At 34.1% G+C, this 12,079-nt stretch overlaps 1 protein-coding gene and 1 long non-coding RNA gene across 5 annotated transcripts; both read right to left on the bottom strand.

Moving 5' to 3' along the window:
• Positions 1-251: 251 nt before the first annotated feature.
• Positions 252-3,528, bottom strand: LOC112288027 (uncharacterized). 2 transcript variants are annotated; one of them, XM_024531780.3, is made up of 6 exons: positions 2,213-3,528; positions 1,972-2,099; positions 1,718-1,853; positions 1,480-1,540; positions 1,234-1,306; positions 252-992 (listed from the first exon to the last, which is right to left on the bottom strand). In XM_024531780.3, exons 1-6 carry the CDS (start codon positions 2,522-2,524, stop codon positions 806-808), a joined length of 897 nt encoding a protein of 298 aa, XP_024387548.1. In that variant the 5' UTR covers positions 2,525-3,528; the 3' UTR covers positions 252-805. The 2 variants fall into 2 exon arrangements, with proteins under 2 accessions (XP_024387548.1, XP_024387549.1); XM_024531781.3 differs by having other exon boundaries at positions 1,234-1,303; positions 2,213-3,103.
• Positions 3,529-6,433: 2,905 nt separating this feature from the next.
• LOC141045881 (uncharacterized) lies at positions 6,434-8,849 on the bottom strand. Of its 3 annotated transcripts, none has more exons than XR_012218415.2 (5): positions 8,762-8,849; positions 8,442-8,492; positions 7,350-7,880; positions 7,085-7,149; positions 6,434-6,726 (listed from the first exon to the last, which is right to left on the bottom strand). It is a non-coding gene; the product is annotated as an uncharacterized LOC141045881 (long non-coding RNA). The 3 variants fall into 3 exon arrangements; XR_016505166.1 differs by lacking the exon at positions 8,762-8,849 and adding an exon at positions 8,675-8,736; XR_016505165.1 differs by lacking the exon at positions 8,762-8,849 and having other exon boundaries at positions 8,442-8,755.
• Positions 8,850-12,079: the final 3,230 nt, after the last annotated feature.

Raw genomic sequence — 12,079 nt, 5'->3', positions numbered from 1 at the left:
CTGTCTGGTTTTAACTGTAATGAAATCGTATTTGGTTATAATAAGGATACAACGCACTATTTATCTCGACTTGGAAACTCGATCTGAGTTCAAAAAATAAAAAACTGAAAACTGAAAACTGAAAAACCTGAATGGTACCATGCAACTACCCATGACTTAGTGTCAGGCAAGTAGTGGAAAGAAATAGCACCTGAGCAACGGCACACCGACAATAACACGTCAAACAATTTACAATAGATAGACAAAACGGATTAAGTTATAAGGCCTGGCATCATCTCGGCTTGCGTTTTAATCAAAGGAAATTCAGAGTGGCCAGAGTGTCTTGAACTGTTCTCCACTCTCTTCTAACATCAAGGGATCTATACCTGCGTTGATTAGTAGTTACCGCGTGCATGCCAAGCAGTCTCCACTCTCGGGCACAGAACTCTGCTATTCAACGTAACAGGGTAACTGTTGTCAGAGAGATCGGTTGTAGGCGATTCTGACAGAGACAGAGGCTACGCCCTCCAACATACATGGACACCGTTTCAAATTATGGTGTCCAAACTGGGAGATTCCGACGATGAAGAAGGTTCGGGCTATTACCTCCCGACTAGCAACTACAACTGGGGGCAAAATTAACTGGAAACTAGATGCTTTCTTCTCATTATTTGAAATGGTAGTAAAAAGGTGAAGATTGCACATGAACCCATCTCCAACTTGAATTGTCCGCTCTATGAGAAGCACGGTAATTGATGAATTAGGTACTACAGTAGCTGAATTTTTTTGGCTTCCCTACTACAGTCTAGGAAAGTCACCAGCAGGGTTATGATGCCGAAATTCCTTTCGCCCTTGGTGATCCTGTTGCCGAATGCATAATGACCAAATGATCTGATGATGTGAGGATTGGTAGTGCATGACTAAAGTTGGCAGATTTCATCATATTGCTCGGTTTTGAAAAATGAGAACCATTCATGAGGAACCCATTCGTCTTGGGAGACCCAGAAACCGACCTGTCACACAGTGCCAAAAAGAACTCATTACAAACAGTAAAACAGAGGACAAGGTGTTCATTGGTGTGGACACAAGTAATTCTGGCACTCACGCTAACTGAAGTTGATAAAGTGCCCAATGATTGCCAGAGGCTAGCATCCAAGTACTACACAGCCCAAGCTTGAAGTGTAGTCAGACAAGGTAATCAGGGGTACACTGCCAAAATAGGAAATAGATTGAAGACGGGAAATGAGTGCTTACTCATGAGCACTGGTGGATGATCCATTTTCTGATGCAGAGTAACCACTTGATGAAACCTTCAATCCATTCACTACTGCAAGCAAAGAACACTCGTTAGCTTCGACATTACAATCACGTTAAACAGACTGAAATAATATTACTAAAAAAACTCCTAGAAACTAGAACACTTAATTTGGAAAGGTCATCAACTACTCCAAGCGGATCCGGGTTGTCTCAAAATAATGAACTGAGTGGTAAGCATCATACGATGTTTGGCAGTGCCATTGGAATGGGCAGAAGTGGCTGGACGACCGAGACCTAGGATAGCCTGCAACATGTGACAAAACAAAAATATGTACTTTGAACTGAAAATGCTGCAATGCAACATACGGAACCAATGGCTGCAACTTTCTCTGCTCTTGCAGAAATAATACTCCAATGAACACGAACGCCTAACCAACTACGTGCAGTTCACAGATGGCGAGTCTGGTCACAGACTGCTCACCTTCAGATCTTCGTACGCTTCATTCAAGTTACAGTTCACAAGAATGTAGTCGAACAAAGCGGGATCTTTGGCACGCTCAAGCTCTTGCTTGGCACCTCTCAAACGCTTTTGGATTTGTTCCTCTGTTTCCGTGCCTCTGAATTCCCACGCACAAAACGTACCAACATATGATTAACCACAGCCAAAAGAATAATAGAATGCTAATAATCTCACTGCCGGGTACAGCTCCAAATGAAATGAGCATTGGTGATTACCTTCCTCGAAGACGCCCCTCCAGCACTTCCTCTTCGGGAGCTGGAGGCTTGATGAAAATATATATTGCCTTCAAAGCACTCTTCTTCACTTCTTGAGCCCCTTGGACATCGATATCCAAAATACAGGTCTGCCATACAGCAATTGGAACACATCAGTACTCAGGAAAGTGAAAAATACGAATCCACTAATTCGATGTTCGTAATCGCAAGTGTAGAATCAGTGATCGAGGGATGTCTGTACCTTGCCGGCGTCTGCCACAGCTTCCACGGCAGCCCAGCTAGTCCCGTACAAGTTGCCATGGACCTCAGCGGACTCAAGAAACATGCCCTCCTTAATTTCTTGCGCCATGACGCCGCGAGAGGCAAAGTGGTAGTGCACTCCATCAATCTCCCTTATCCGGGGGTTGCGCGTGGTGTGACTCACGGAGAAACCGAACTTCTCAGGGAAGTCCTCCATCAACTTCCCAATGAGCGTGCCCTTGCCCACTCCCGAGGGCCCACATATAACCAAAGGCTGCGGCGGCTCCTCCACCATCACGGCCTTCATACCCATGATGAAAAACCCACTCCACTAAACACTACCCTCGCCTCTCTGCCTCACCTGCAAATGTGTTTCGCCCACCGCCACAAACTCTACAGAATAAACAACACTCTCATGTGCTTTCAAAAACAAAGCACCTTCTACCCTAATCCACGAATTCTTGAGAAAAAGTGGTTTAAAAGAAAAGAAACTCGCCCAAGAAACATCAAACACTGATATAGGCTCCAGTTACATCCACAAACCAATGCCTCTACACTGAATCCACTACAACACTCGATAAACAAGTCCAACCCCAATGCCAGATATGTGACTTCCGACACGACTACACGGGGCATGAAGCCTTTCAACTCGCAGTTTCCCAAGTGGACCAGCAAGGTGCCGAATAATTCCGACAGGAACGGAAGGCAATGCTGTCGCCACCTCGAGGATCCACTCAAAGACTGGAAAAGCGCAGAAGAGGAGGAAGACGAAGAACTCCTACAGCAAACCCAACACAGCTTTCCAGTGCACGGCAAGCAACCCAGGACTGCCAACCCACCAGAAGCTCTCAATCATCAATCACAGGACATGAGAATCTCCATGCGCTCGTCTGCTCGCCACATAAGTTACACTACAGCTATATAATTCCCCAATCAGCAGAGGCAGTCCCCATCCACAAAAACAGACAAAATTTTTAAAAAAAGAAATACCCATTTATACACACACACACACAAAAAAGAAAATATATATATATATATATATATATATATATCTATGGAGAGCAGCCGACGAATCAAGCGAAACCAAGCGAGGACCGCTGGCGGTTCCGTTTGTTACCGCCGCTCGCGGCTGATTCACAGCGCATGCCCTGCTTTTTTACCGATTCCTTGTCTTTTAGCCCTGATTTTCTAATGTGGATGTCTCTCCAATTCTTGCGAGGAGGATTCTCCGCCCCCACCACCACCACCACCACGTCGCAGTAGCTTGGTTCCAATCTTGCTCCTCCTCCTCCCCACTTCTTCACTCCGTCATGGTGCACGATTCCTCGCTAAGCCTGCGCCATATCCAAGGAATTCTACGCATCGCGAGGTGTGCCCTTGCGTTGCTTCGACCACCGCCCCACTTCCCCGCAACCCTAACTTTTGTACTTTTAGGGTTTCAGTTTTTATGTTCGTATTGATCCGATAGTGAAATTAGTTATATTCTTAGTGAATAGAAAGACTTCATAATGTTATTTTTAATTGAATAAGGCTCTAGGGTCTTGATGTTGGTTTAATTGGTTAAAAATGCATACCCGAGTGGATGTGTTCATTGAAGCTTTTGATTTTTTCTACTTGGTCGGTATGGTTTTTCTATTGATTGTTTGAGAAAGATCATTTCAGATATACTTTGGATCAAGTTTTGTATCTACACTATAATTTTTAAATGTAGCGTTGGATGGGAAATGGTGTTGATTCAATACTTTATCAAATTGTACAAAGTTACAATTAAACCATCCTCACATTTGGGGGGGGGGGGGGGTGTATGAGTGGAAAGATGGTATGGATAAGTATACTTAAAGAATAAGAAAACCAATGACAACAAATCATGTGTTTTCTTTCTAAATCATGTGATGTTTATGTGCCTTGAGAAAAGAAAATGCTTTTGAAAAAAATGAGAGATGAGAATCAATGCAAATTAATAAATTTTAAGGTAGTCAAGTAAATGTTTCAAATGTATAGTAGCAAAAGAATTAGATTGTTTAAGTATGTGATTCTAATCTACTATTGTACTACTATACATTTTGTATTTTTTAGAGAATTAAGTATATCTTGTTCACTATTCTCTTTGTAAGCTATATTCTCCAATAAATGCACTTTGTGCATTGTATAATTGATCTATAATTTCTTTGACAAATTTCCATCCATTCAACAAGGGGCATCAAGGTGGAGTGATGGTAGGGAGAAATTTTCTTACAAAAATAAATAAATAAATAAAAATAAAGTCAATGACATTAAACCATGTGTTCTTTTTTGAAAAAGCTCACATTCTACTAAGAATAAGAGAAAGTTGTCCCTATTTAGAGGACAATAAGAGGTGTACATAGGCATGCCACTTTGTATTTACCTTTGATACATTTGATAAATTCTATATTGCTTTGTTTTTGATGCATTCTTCAAAAGCATCAAAATTTACCCAAATTCAATTTGATTGGAGGATACACATTAATTCTTTAATTTTTTTTTCTTTCGAAACCTATGTCCCCCTATCTATAGTCTCTTTATTGTATGACTAATTTTGGTCATATGAACTCCATCTAAACCTTGTCCAGTTCCATTCATTCTCATGAAAGTGCTGCAAAAGTATCTTCAAAACCTAATTTTGGTGGATGCCCATTGCCTTACTCCAGTCTCTAGGTCCTGACCGTTGCTGCCCGTGGGCTGCTGCCCGCCATCGCCCTTGGCAGGATTGATGCTTGTCTAGTATCGAAGTTTTTTTTTGTTCGGGCATGCTTCCTTTTTATTATTTTATTATTTTATTATTTTGGTGGGTTCCCACTGCCCCATGTCCCTCCCCCAAACCAAAACAGAATCATTCTTATTTTATTATTATTATTATTTTTTACTGGTCTGCCCGAACCCTTTGCTTTCGTCAACTTGAAATGCAGAAAGTTGGGGCCAAAACAAATAAATAATAAAAATCTACAACAAATAAATAAGTATATATATATATATATATATATATATACATGTGTGTGTGTGTGTGTGTAAGCATCTCCTCAGGCTAAAACTCGGGTTATCCAGTCATGAAACGGTGAACGTTTCTGTAAAGGAATGAACAGTAAGTATTACTTAATGCTTTCGTATTTGTAATTAAAATGTATTAAATGATTTAACAAAGTGATAATTTCAGGTGAATGAAGTAAATTCATTGGTTTTCAAATATTAACTTGAATTTAATTCAACTATGCTCTCATACAAATCTAATAGTTAACGTCAAATAGACAACATGCTGTGTTTTTCAATTGACGTGTATTGAAAATCATCAGAATTCAATCAAATTTAAATATTTTACCATTTTGTAAAGCAACTTGAGAAATAGCTTATATTTTATTTAATTTGTTTTTGGTATTCATTTAAATTATTGTTCGTCAAACCCATTTTTTACTCAATTATGAATATACTCAATTTTCTATTTTTCATCAAATGCAAATTTATAATATGCGTTCATTCATGTGGGTCAAAATATATTGAGGAATTTAAGTTTTAAAATTTAAAAGATAGAAAAAAGCATTGATTTGATATCATGCCGATGTTGGAATAACTTGAAAATTAATTTAATCTCAGTTATCTTTTGAAACATGATAAATTTAAATGAGCATGTTTCATTTTTCAAGCTTGTTTTATATTTTAATTTATTTTATGCAGATCCATGCACCCATGTCATGTTTCTTCAACCAAACTAATCAAAACCCATACAAGTGTAAGCTGATTGAAAAATATATTGAATAGCTTTTGGAGCATTTAAAATTTTGTATATATATATATATATATATATATGATTAATCTTTCTCAACTTCAATGCAATTCAAAGAGCAAGATCCATGCCAACAAATGATGCAATGCAAGCTTCATGGCAAATCAAACTCTGTTTGCTTTCTTACCATTGTTATTGAACTATTTAGTCCTATGCAACTTTGATCAAATGGTAAATTATATTTGAAAAGGCTACAGCAATACAAACACAATCCTTTTAAGAGGGGTCCTGAATTAGCAAATGCATCTCAATGAAGTCAGTGTTAAACAAATATTCATGCCTGTATTATGACAAGAGGGATACTATGCCAAAGAAATAAGGTCTCATTTAAACTGTACAAGAAGAAGAATAGTTAGTTATACAAACATCATGGTTACATGCTTGCCATTGAAAGATTATGAGATTATGAGCTGCAAAAGTAGTATCTGAGTGAGAAAGATGCATTGTATAAAACCAAAACCCAACATAATTTAATCCTACATTTAATTTGATTGGATGTGAAAATTTCTATATAACAAAGCCTTGAGATTTGCAATAGGTACATTTTTTAAAACACTTGCATGTAGATTTTCAGAGCTCTGGAATTTTGTACTTTTTTTTTTTTTTTTTTTTTCATTATTTTTCTTCTTCTACTTTTTTGTTGTCTCCCCAAGAAGTGCATTGTACATTGTGGAGGCATTCCAAGGTTGATTTGTTTTTCTCATGGTCTGGATAACATGCTATAATAAAATATAAAATATCTAAGATTCAGTATATGAACAAATAAAATCAAAATCATTCATTCCATATTCCAAGAGAATCTGCTTTGACTTATATGTATATTCATGCTTTGACTTTCAGATGAACCCACTAATCTACTTTGACTTGTATGTATGTATATATATATATATATATATATTCATCATTGAGCAATCTCTAAACCTAATGAAAACCACTAAACTGTGGTTGATTTCAATATAAAACAACCTATAAATGCATATACTATAAAAAAGAAACAACAGACTACAGACAAGATGTAACCAACAGAAGGCAAGAACTCCCCCAGGAAGCATTCAAAAAGGGGGATTAGAATCAAACCAAGTTTAGGGAATCAAGGCCCATTTTGTCTCCAACGTCATCCGAGCCTCTTCCAATCCTTGTTCCTATTTGTGGACATGTACGCAAATTTGTTCATTAAAGTGGAGGATCCCAGGAGTGTGTTGGTGTTTCCCCAAACATGCACTTACATCCACATGAACCCAACCCAACCCTAGATCTTCTATGTGGGAGAGTAGGCCAATTAAAGTTCAAAGAATAGAATATATATATATATATATATATATATATATATTTTATCACTTACATATAAACCCCATGATTGGAGATTTTTTTTTTTTTTTTTTTTTTTTTTTTTTTGTGTATACTCAGAAATTAAATAATATTCTTCAATGAATCATTTTTAAAACTTAGAAATGTAACTTCACTCAAAGTATGAGAATTTTCAAGAGGGGCTCTGATTCTTGCACAAGCACAAGGAATGTAATTTTGCACATTACATGATATTAAACAGGCCATAAGTTCTATTTGGATGAGCAGCCTTAAAGTATATTGTGTGAATCTTAACATGAATCAATGGAACTTTTCTTATATGCTACAATTGCTTTTTCAATTTTGAATGGAAAAAGAACTAAGGGAAAAAAGAAGAAAAAAATTTTAAAAAAGGAGTTAGTATGGATAAAACCAAGGTATTTGAAAGCCCTATTGTAAAACAAAAAGTTATGACCAAAAAGATTTTTTAGGTTGTTGTTTGGAGCACCCAAAGATGATCACCATATCCTTTGGTCAGGTAATAGTCCAAAAAGCCTATTAGTGCTCTTGTGGTATGAATATTTTGCTGTAATCAAATCACCCACGAAATCAACATTCAAATGAATAAATGAGTTTTAAATAATTTAAACTTAAAGTTTATAAATATCACCTACCTTAAATTCTTCAAAATACTTCAATCAATTACATGTAATTTTTTCAATGGAATATGTTGGAATTGAATATTTACAATAATAATTATATATATATATATATATATATATATATATATAAAACTGATAATAAAAATAATATTATAATTTAATCCTAAAAAAAATCCTTCTAATTTTGATATGAATGTTGGAGTAGATTATCCAATACTATGATTGTTTTATTCAAACTATAATGCCTTTTTTATTTTTTTATTTCCCTAAATAATTACTTTAATTCTCCAATTGTGTAAACATTTAGTTATATAATATTTCAAGATACTTTATGATTTTTTTAAAAATCGTGTTATGATTTTCTAAGATAGATTTTGTTTAATTTTTCTTGCTTCAATGCAATAACTAAAAGCATTAAAAGATTGTGAATTTTTGGTCTGTTTTTATTGAGTTAATGTATCTCAAACTATAATATTACGTCTTACTTTTAAAATGAAATTTACATTCATGAGTGTTGTTATATCATGGTCCCATGGCTGTACAATAAACATTCTTTGTTAGAAGTTGAATTACTGGAAAGCCAAATTTTGTGTAAACATCTTTGTGTAAACATCTTTGCTTTTGATATGTCCACATAGTGTAGTCTCATTTTAAAGAAGTATTTAATAACAAAAAATAAATGATTTTTAAAAATTATTTTAGGTTTTATATTTTTTACATCTCTCTTTATATATATGATAATAATTTTCATAGAGAATGGACTTCTTATATAGCATAAGTACTTTTTAATGTCATAGTTACATACATCTTTATGCTTTTTGTAAGCCTTGTTAATCTTAAAAAACTTCAATACAACTTATTTTGCAAGGATATAGATTTTTCAATGAAATGAATAAAAAAATATATTGACTCTTAGTTTTAATTTATTAATAAATTATTTTAAAATTTAAATTATTTTTAAATAATTAAAAATATATAATTTTTTAATTAATATAAAAAATTTAATTAATAATATTATTATGTAGGTTGTATCTATATATTTTTTATTTTTGTTTTTTTGTATTTAATTTGATTTTATAATTTACAATAAGATGCTTAAAAAAATTCATTACTTGTAGTTTGTAAAGGTAATCTTCACATCTCAATTCAAATTACAAGATGACCTCAATTAAGATTGGTTGTTATTGGTGGTGTGAAGTGAGAAGGGTAACAAACAAGAAAAAAAGAAAGAAAGAAAGAAAGAATGCAATAGGAAAAAACAAAAAGAAAAAAGACAATCAAACATTCTAATATTTATTTGATTGTTTAGATTTTTGCATGATAAAAAATAAAAGACAAATGTAAGAAGTAGATTTTTATTTAGATAATTATTTTATCTTTCCAATGATGTAAAAAATATATAAATCAGAGCCGTTTTGAAAAAAATTGAATAATTTATTTATAATAATTTAAAATTATATATTTTTTACATCATTGGAAAGATAAAATAATTATCTAAATAAAAATCTACATTGAAGGTCTTTCAACTCATACAAGACATGTACACCTTGCTTTATATTACTAATACTATTGTTGCTAGTGTTCCTATTTTCTTTACTTATAAACATCTTTTTTTGTAATTTTGACAACTCTATATTATTTAAAAACATCCAAATAGTGTCAGAACCTTGCAAGACCTTCAAATATTCCTCCAATTCTCTATAATGGCCTTCCAAAGTGGTAAAATAAATTTCACCAAAGTTTTTAAAATATGTTCTAAATATTCTAAAAAAATTATAAAAATCCTTTTATATATTTATAATATTAGTATCAAATTAAAACTACATTATTCTTCTTTGGAAATTTTTTATAATTATAAAATTAATTTAAATTAATCATATATATAACTAAAAAGTCATGATGTTTCTTTCTCATACTTCTTCTACATATTAGCTATCATATATAAGCTTAATATAAGTAATATATATATACATGAGTAAAAAAATCTTTAAGATATTGGTCTTTAGAATTAAATAAAAATCATTATAATTAATTTAAAAGACTACATAAACTATAATAATTACTTTTTAGATTTTTTAAGTTTCAATGTCTATAATTATTTATTTTATAATACTCATACGACTTGTAAAATTTTCTAAATCCTAATTAATACTTAAATAATATAATAGATTATCCTAATAAAATATTTATATCTAAAAAATATTAAAACATTATTTTAAACATATCTACTAATGAAGATGCATTATTAGAATTCTTTTAATTAAAATTTATTTATTTATTTGTATTAATTTTATTACTTATTGATATTATTAATATCATTTGTAAATGTTTAGTATATTATTCCATTGTGTTAGATGACATAATGATGTTTTTAATGCAAAAAATTATAATTTATTTTATTTTAATAATAATATTTGAAGAAATTCATAAAATTTTATAAAATTTTACAATATTTAAACAAAAGCATATTTGAATTCTATTTTATTGGTTGCATCTTATATTCAATGTAATTGCAATACAAGTCCTTCTTTGTAGTCTAGTAGCAACTTTTGTTAATAAGTACTATTTGAAAATTATTCTTCTTTAAATATTTCAAAGATTTTGACTCTAGTGAAATAGACATGAGTTTAACCAAAAGTTAAATTACTTAGATGTTCCTCTTGTCTAATTGAACACAATGACAACTTTGGAGATACTATATAATTACAAAATTTCAATCTAGATTTATAAAGAAAAGAAAAGAAAAGAAAAATCTTAAAATTTTCTCATAATTTTTTTCTCATAAATATTCCATAAAATAACCTGTTTTTTTTTCAAAAATCATTCTTGCAATTATGCAACTATCAAAAAATAAATTTTATGATCTATCTATATATTCCTCATCCCATTGATGTCAAACATCACGAAGGCAAACTACAACTTCCCCTCAATCCCACTATCACGTCCACCTCAACAACGCCTTGATATGTTTGTCAAAAAGTCTCCCAAAACCGCACACAAGCGTGTAGAAAATCACCACACAACAGCAATGCACACGCTACAACAGAAGAACCATGAAAGATGCTCAGTTCACCCTCCATGCCAAAAGCAACAACCACAAAACACAGAAAGTCTTCGTCACAATCGCATTGAATTGTTTGGACTCGCGCACACAAAAACGGAGGCATAGCTTTGTCTAGATTCGGGTCTAGGCAGGCCACCCACTCCATCGTCCATGTGCAGACCTCGACTGTGGTCGCAGATTGTTGCGTGCATGACACCCATCGCCGCCATCTCAGATCTCATGCTGCAGTGCCACACTCGCTGAAAAGAAAAAAGAAAAAAAAAAGAAAAAAGAAAAAAGAAAAAAAACACAAAAAACACTAAAAACACACTAAAAACCAAAACCAAAAACAAAACAAAACAAACTACGCACACACGACCGACTTGAGCCGGGATGAGTCAGGTTGCGTTTCTAGATCAACTACGGATCATGCCAAGGCAACTTGTTCAGGTGGGTCGGTCTCATCAGCCGGTCGCAAGTTGGCCTAATCCTGCTCGGATCATTCGTGACTGGTGGTGGTGTCTCTGATTGATTGAGTGTGTTGTGTATTCCTGTCGATGAAAGGCAATTCCGGTGGCTGGATGCTCTAGTTTCGCTTTCTGTTTGGCCAGGGGGGAAGGGTTCTCAGTGTCTGGGTGGTGAGATCAGGGGCTTTTGAATGTATCTTACCAGCCATCTGTCCACGTCTGGATGTTGTGGCTAGCTCTGAGACTTGTGCAAGTTCCGATTTAATGTTTTCGAGGTTTGTATGAGAAAAAGTTTCAGTCTGGAGAAGACAACGTCAAGCTTCGAGTTTCTCGTCACTACTGCATGGGGAGGAAGGACATGCGGTGGTGTGGATGATAGATGGGTTATCGTGGGAGAAATTGCTGTTTAAAACCATAAGATCGCAAGAAAGAGTCTTGTCGTATGAATGCGTGTTGCCTTGAAAACACAATTCTGCGGTAGAGTGTGGATTGCCCTTTTGGCATTGGTAGGCGTGGCGGACAACATCAGAGACGAGAGCTTTCGTTCGATGCTCGAGTTGACCGCCATGGAGACTTTGATCCGGCAGAATTTAGCAAAGGGATTTGTGGCTTC

This window comes from Physcomitrium patens, chromosome 10 (assembly GCF_059467195.1).
Source record: "Physcomitrium patens ecotype Gransden chromosome 10, ASM5946719v1, whole genome shotgun sequence".
NCBI classification, from domain to species: domain Eukaryota; kingdom Viridiplantae; phylum Streptophyta; class Bryopsida; order Funariales; family Funariaceae; genus Physcomitrium; species Physcomitrium patens.
This window is presented reverse-complemented; position numbering and strand designations above follow the sequence as displayed.

Excerpts from the sequence above, each read along its gene's own strand:
- LOC112288027 (XM_024531780.3), bottom strand. The coding sequence starts at position 2,524 with ATGGGTATGAAGGCCGTGATGGTGGAGGAGCCGCCGCAGCCTTTGGTT. Across the intron at positions 2,100-2,212 it reads CTGTGGCAGACGCCGGCAAG|ACCTGTATTTTGGATATCGA; the intron begins GTACAGACATCC and ends GCTGTATGGCAG. Across the intron at positions 1,854-1,971 it reads GAGGGGCGTCTTCGAGGAAG|AGGCACGGAAACAGAGGAAC; the intron begins GTAATCACCAAT and ends GTGGGAATTCAG.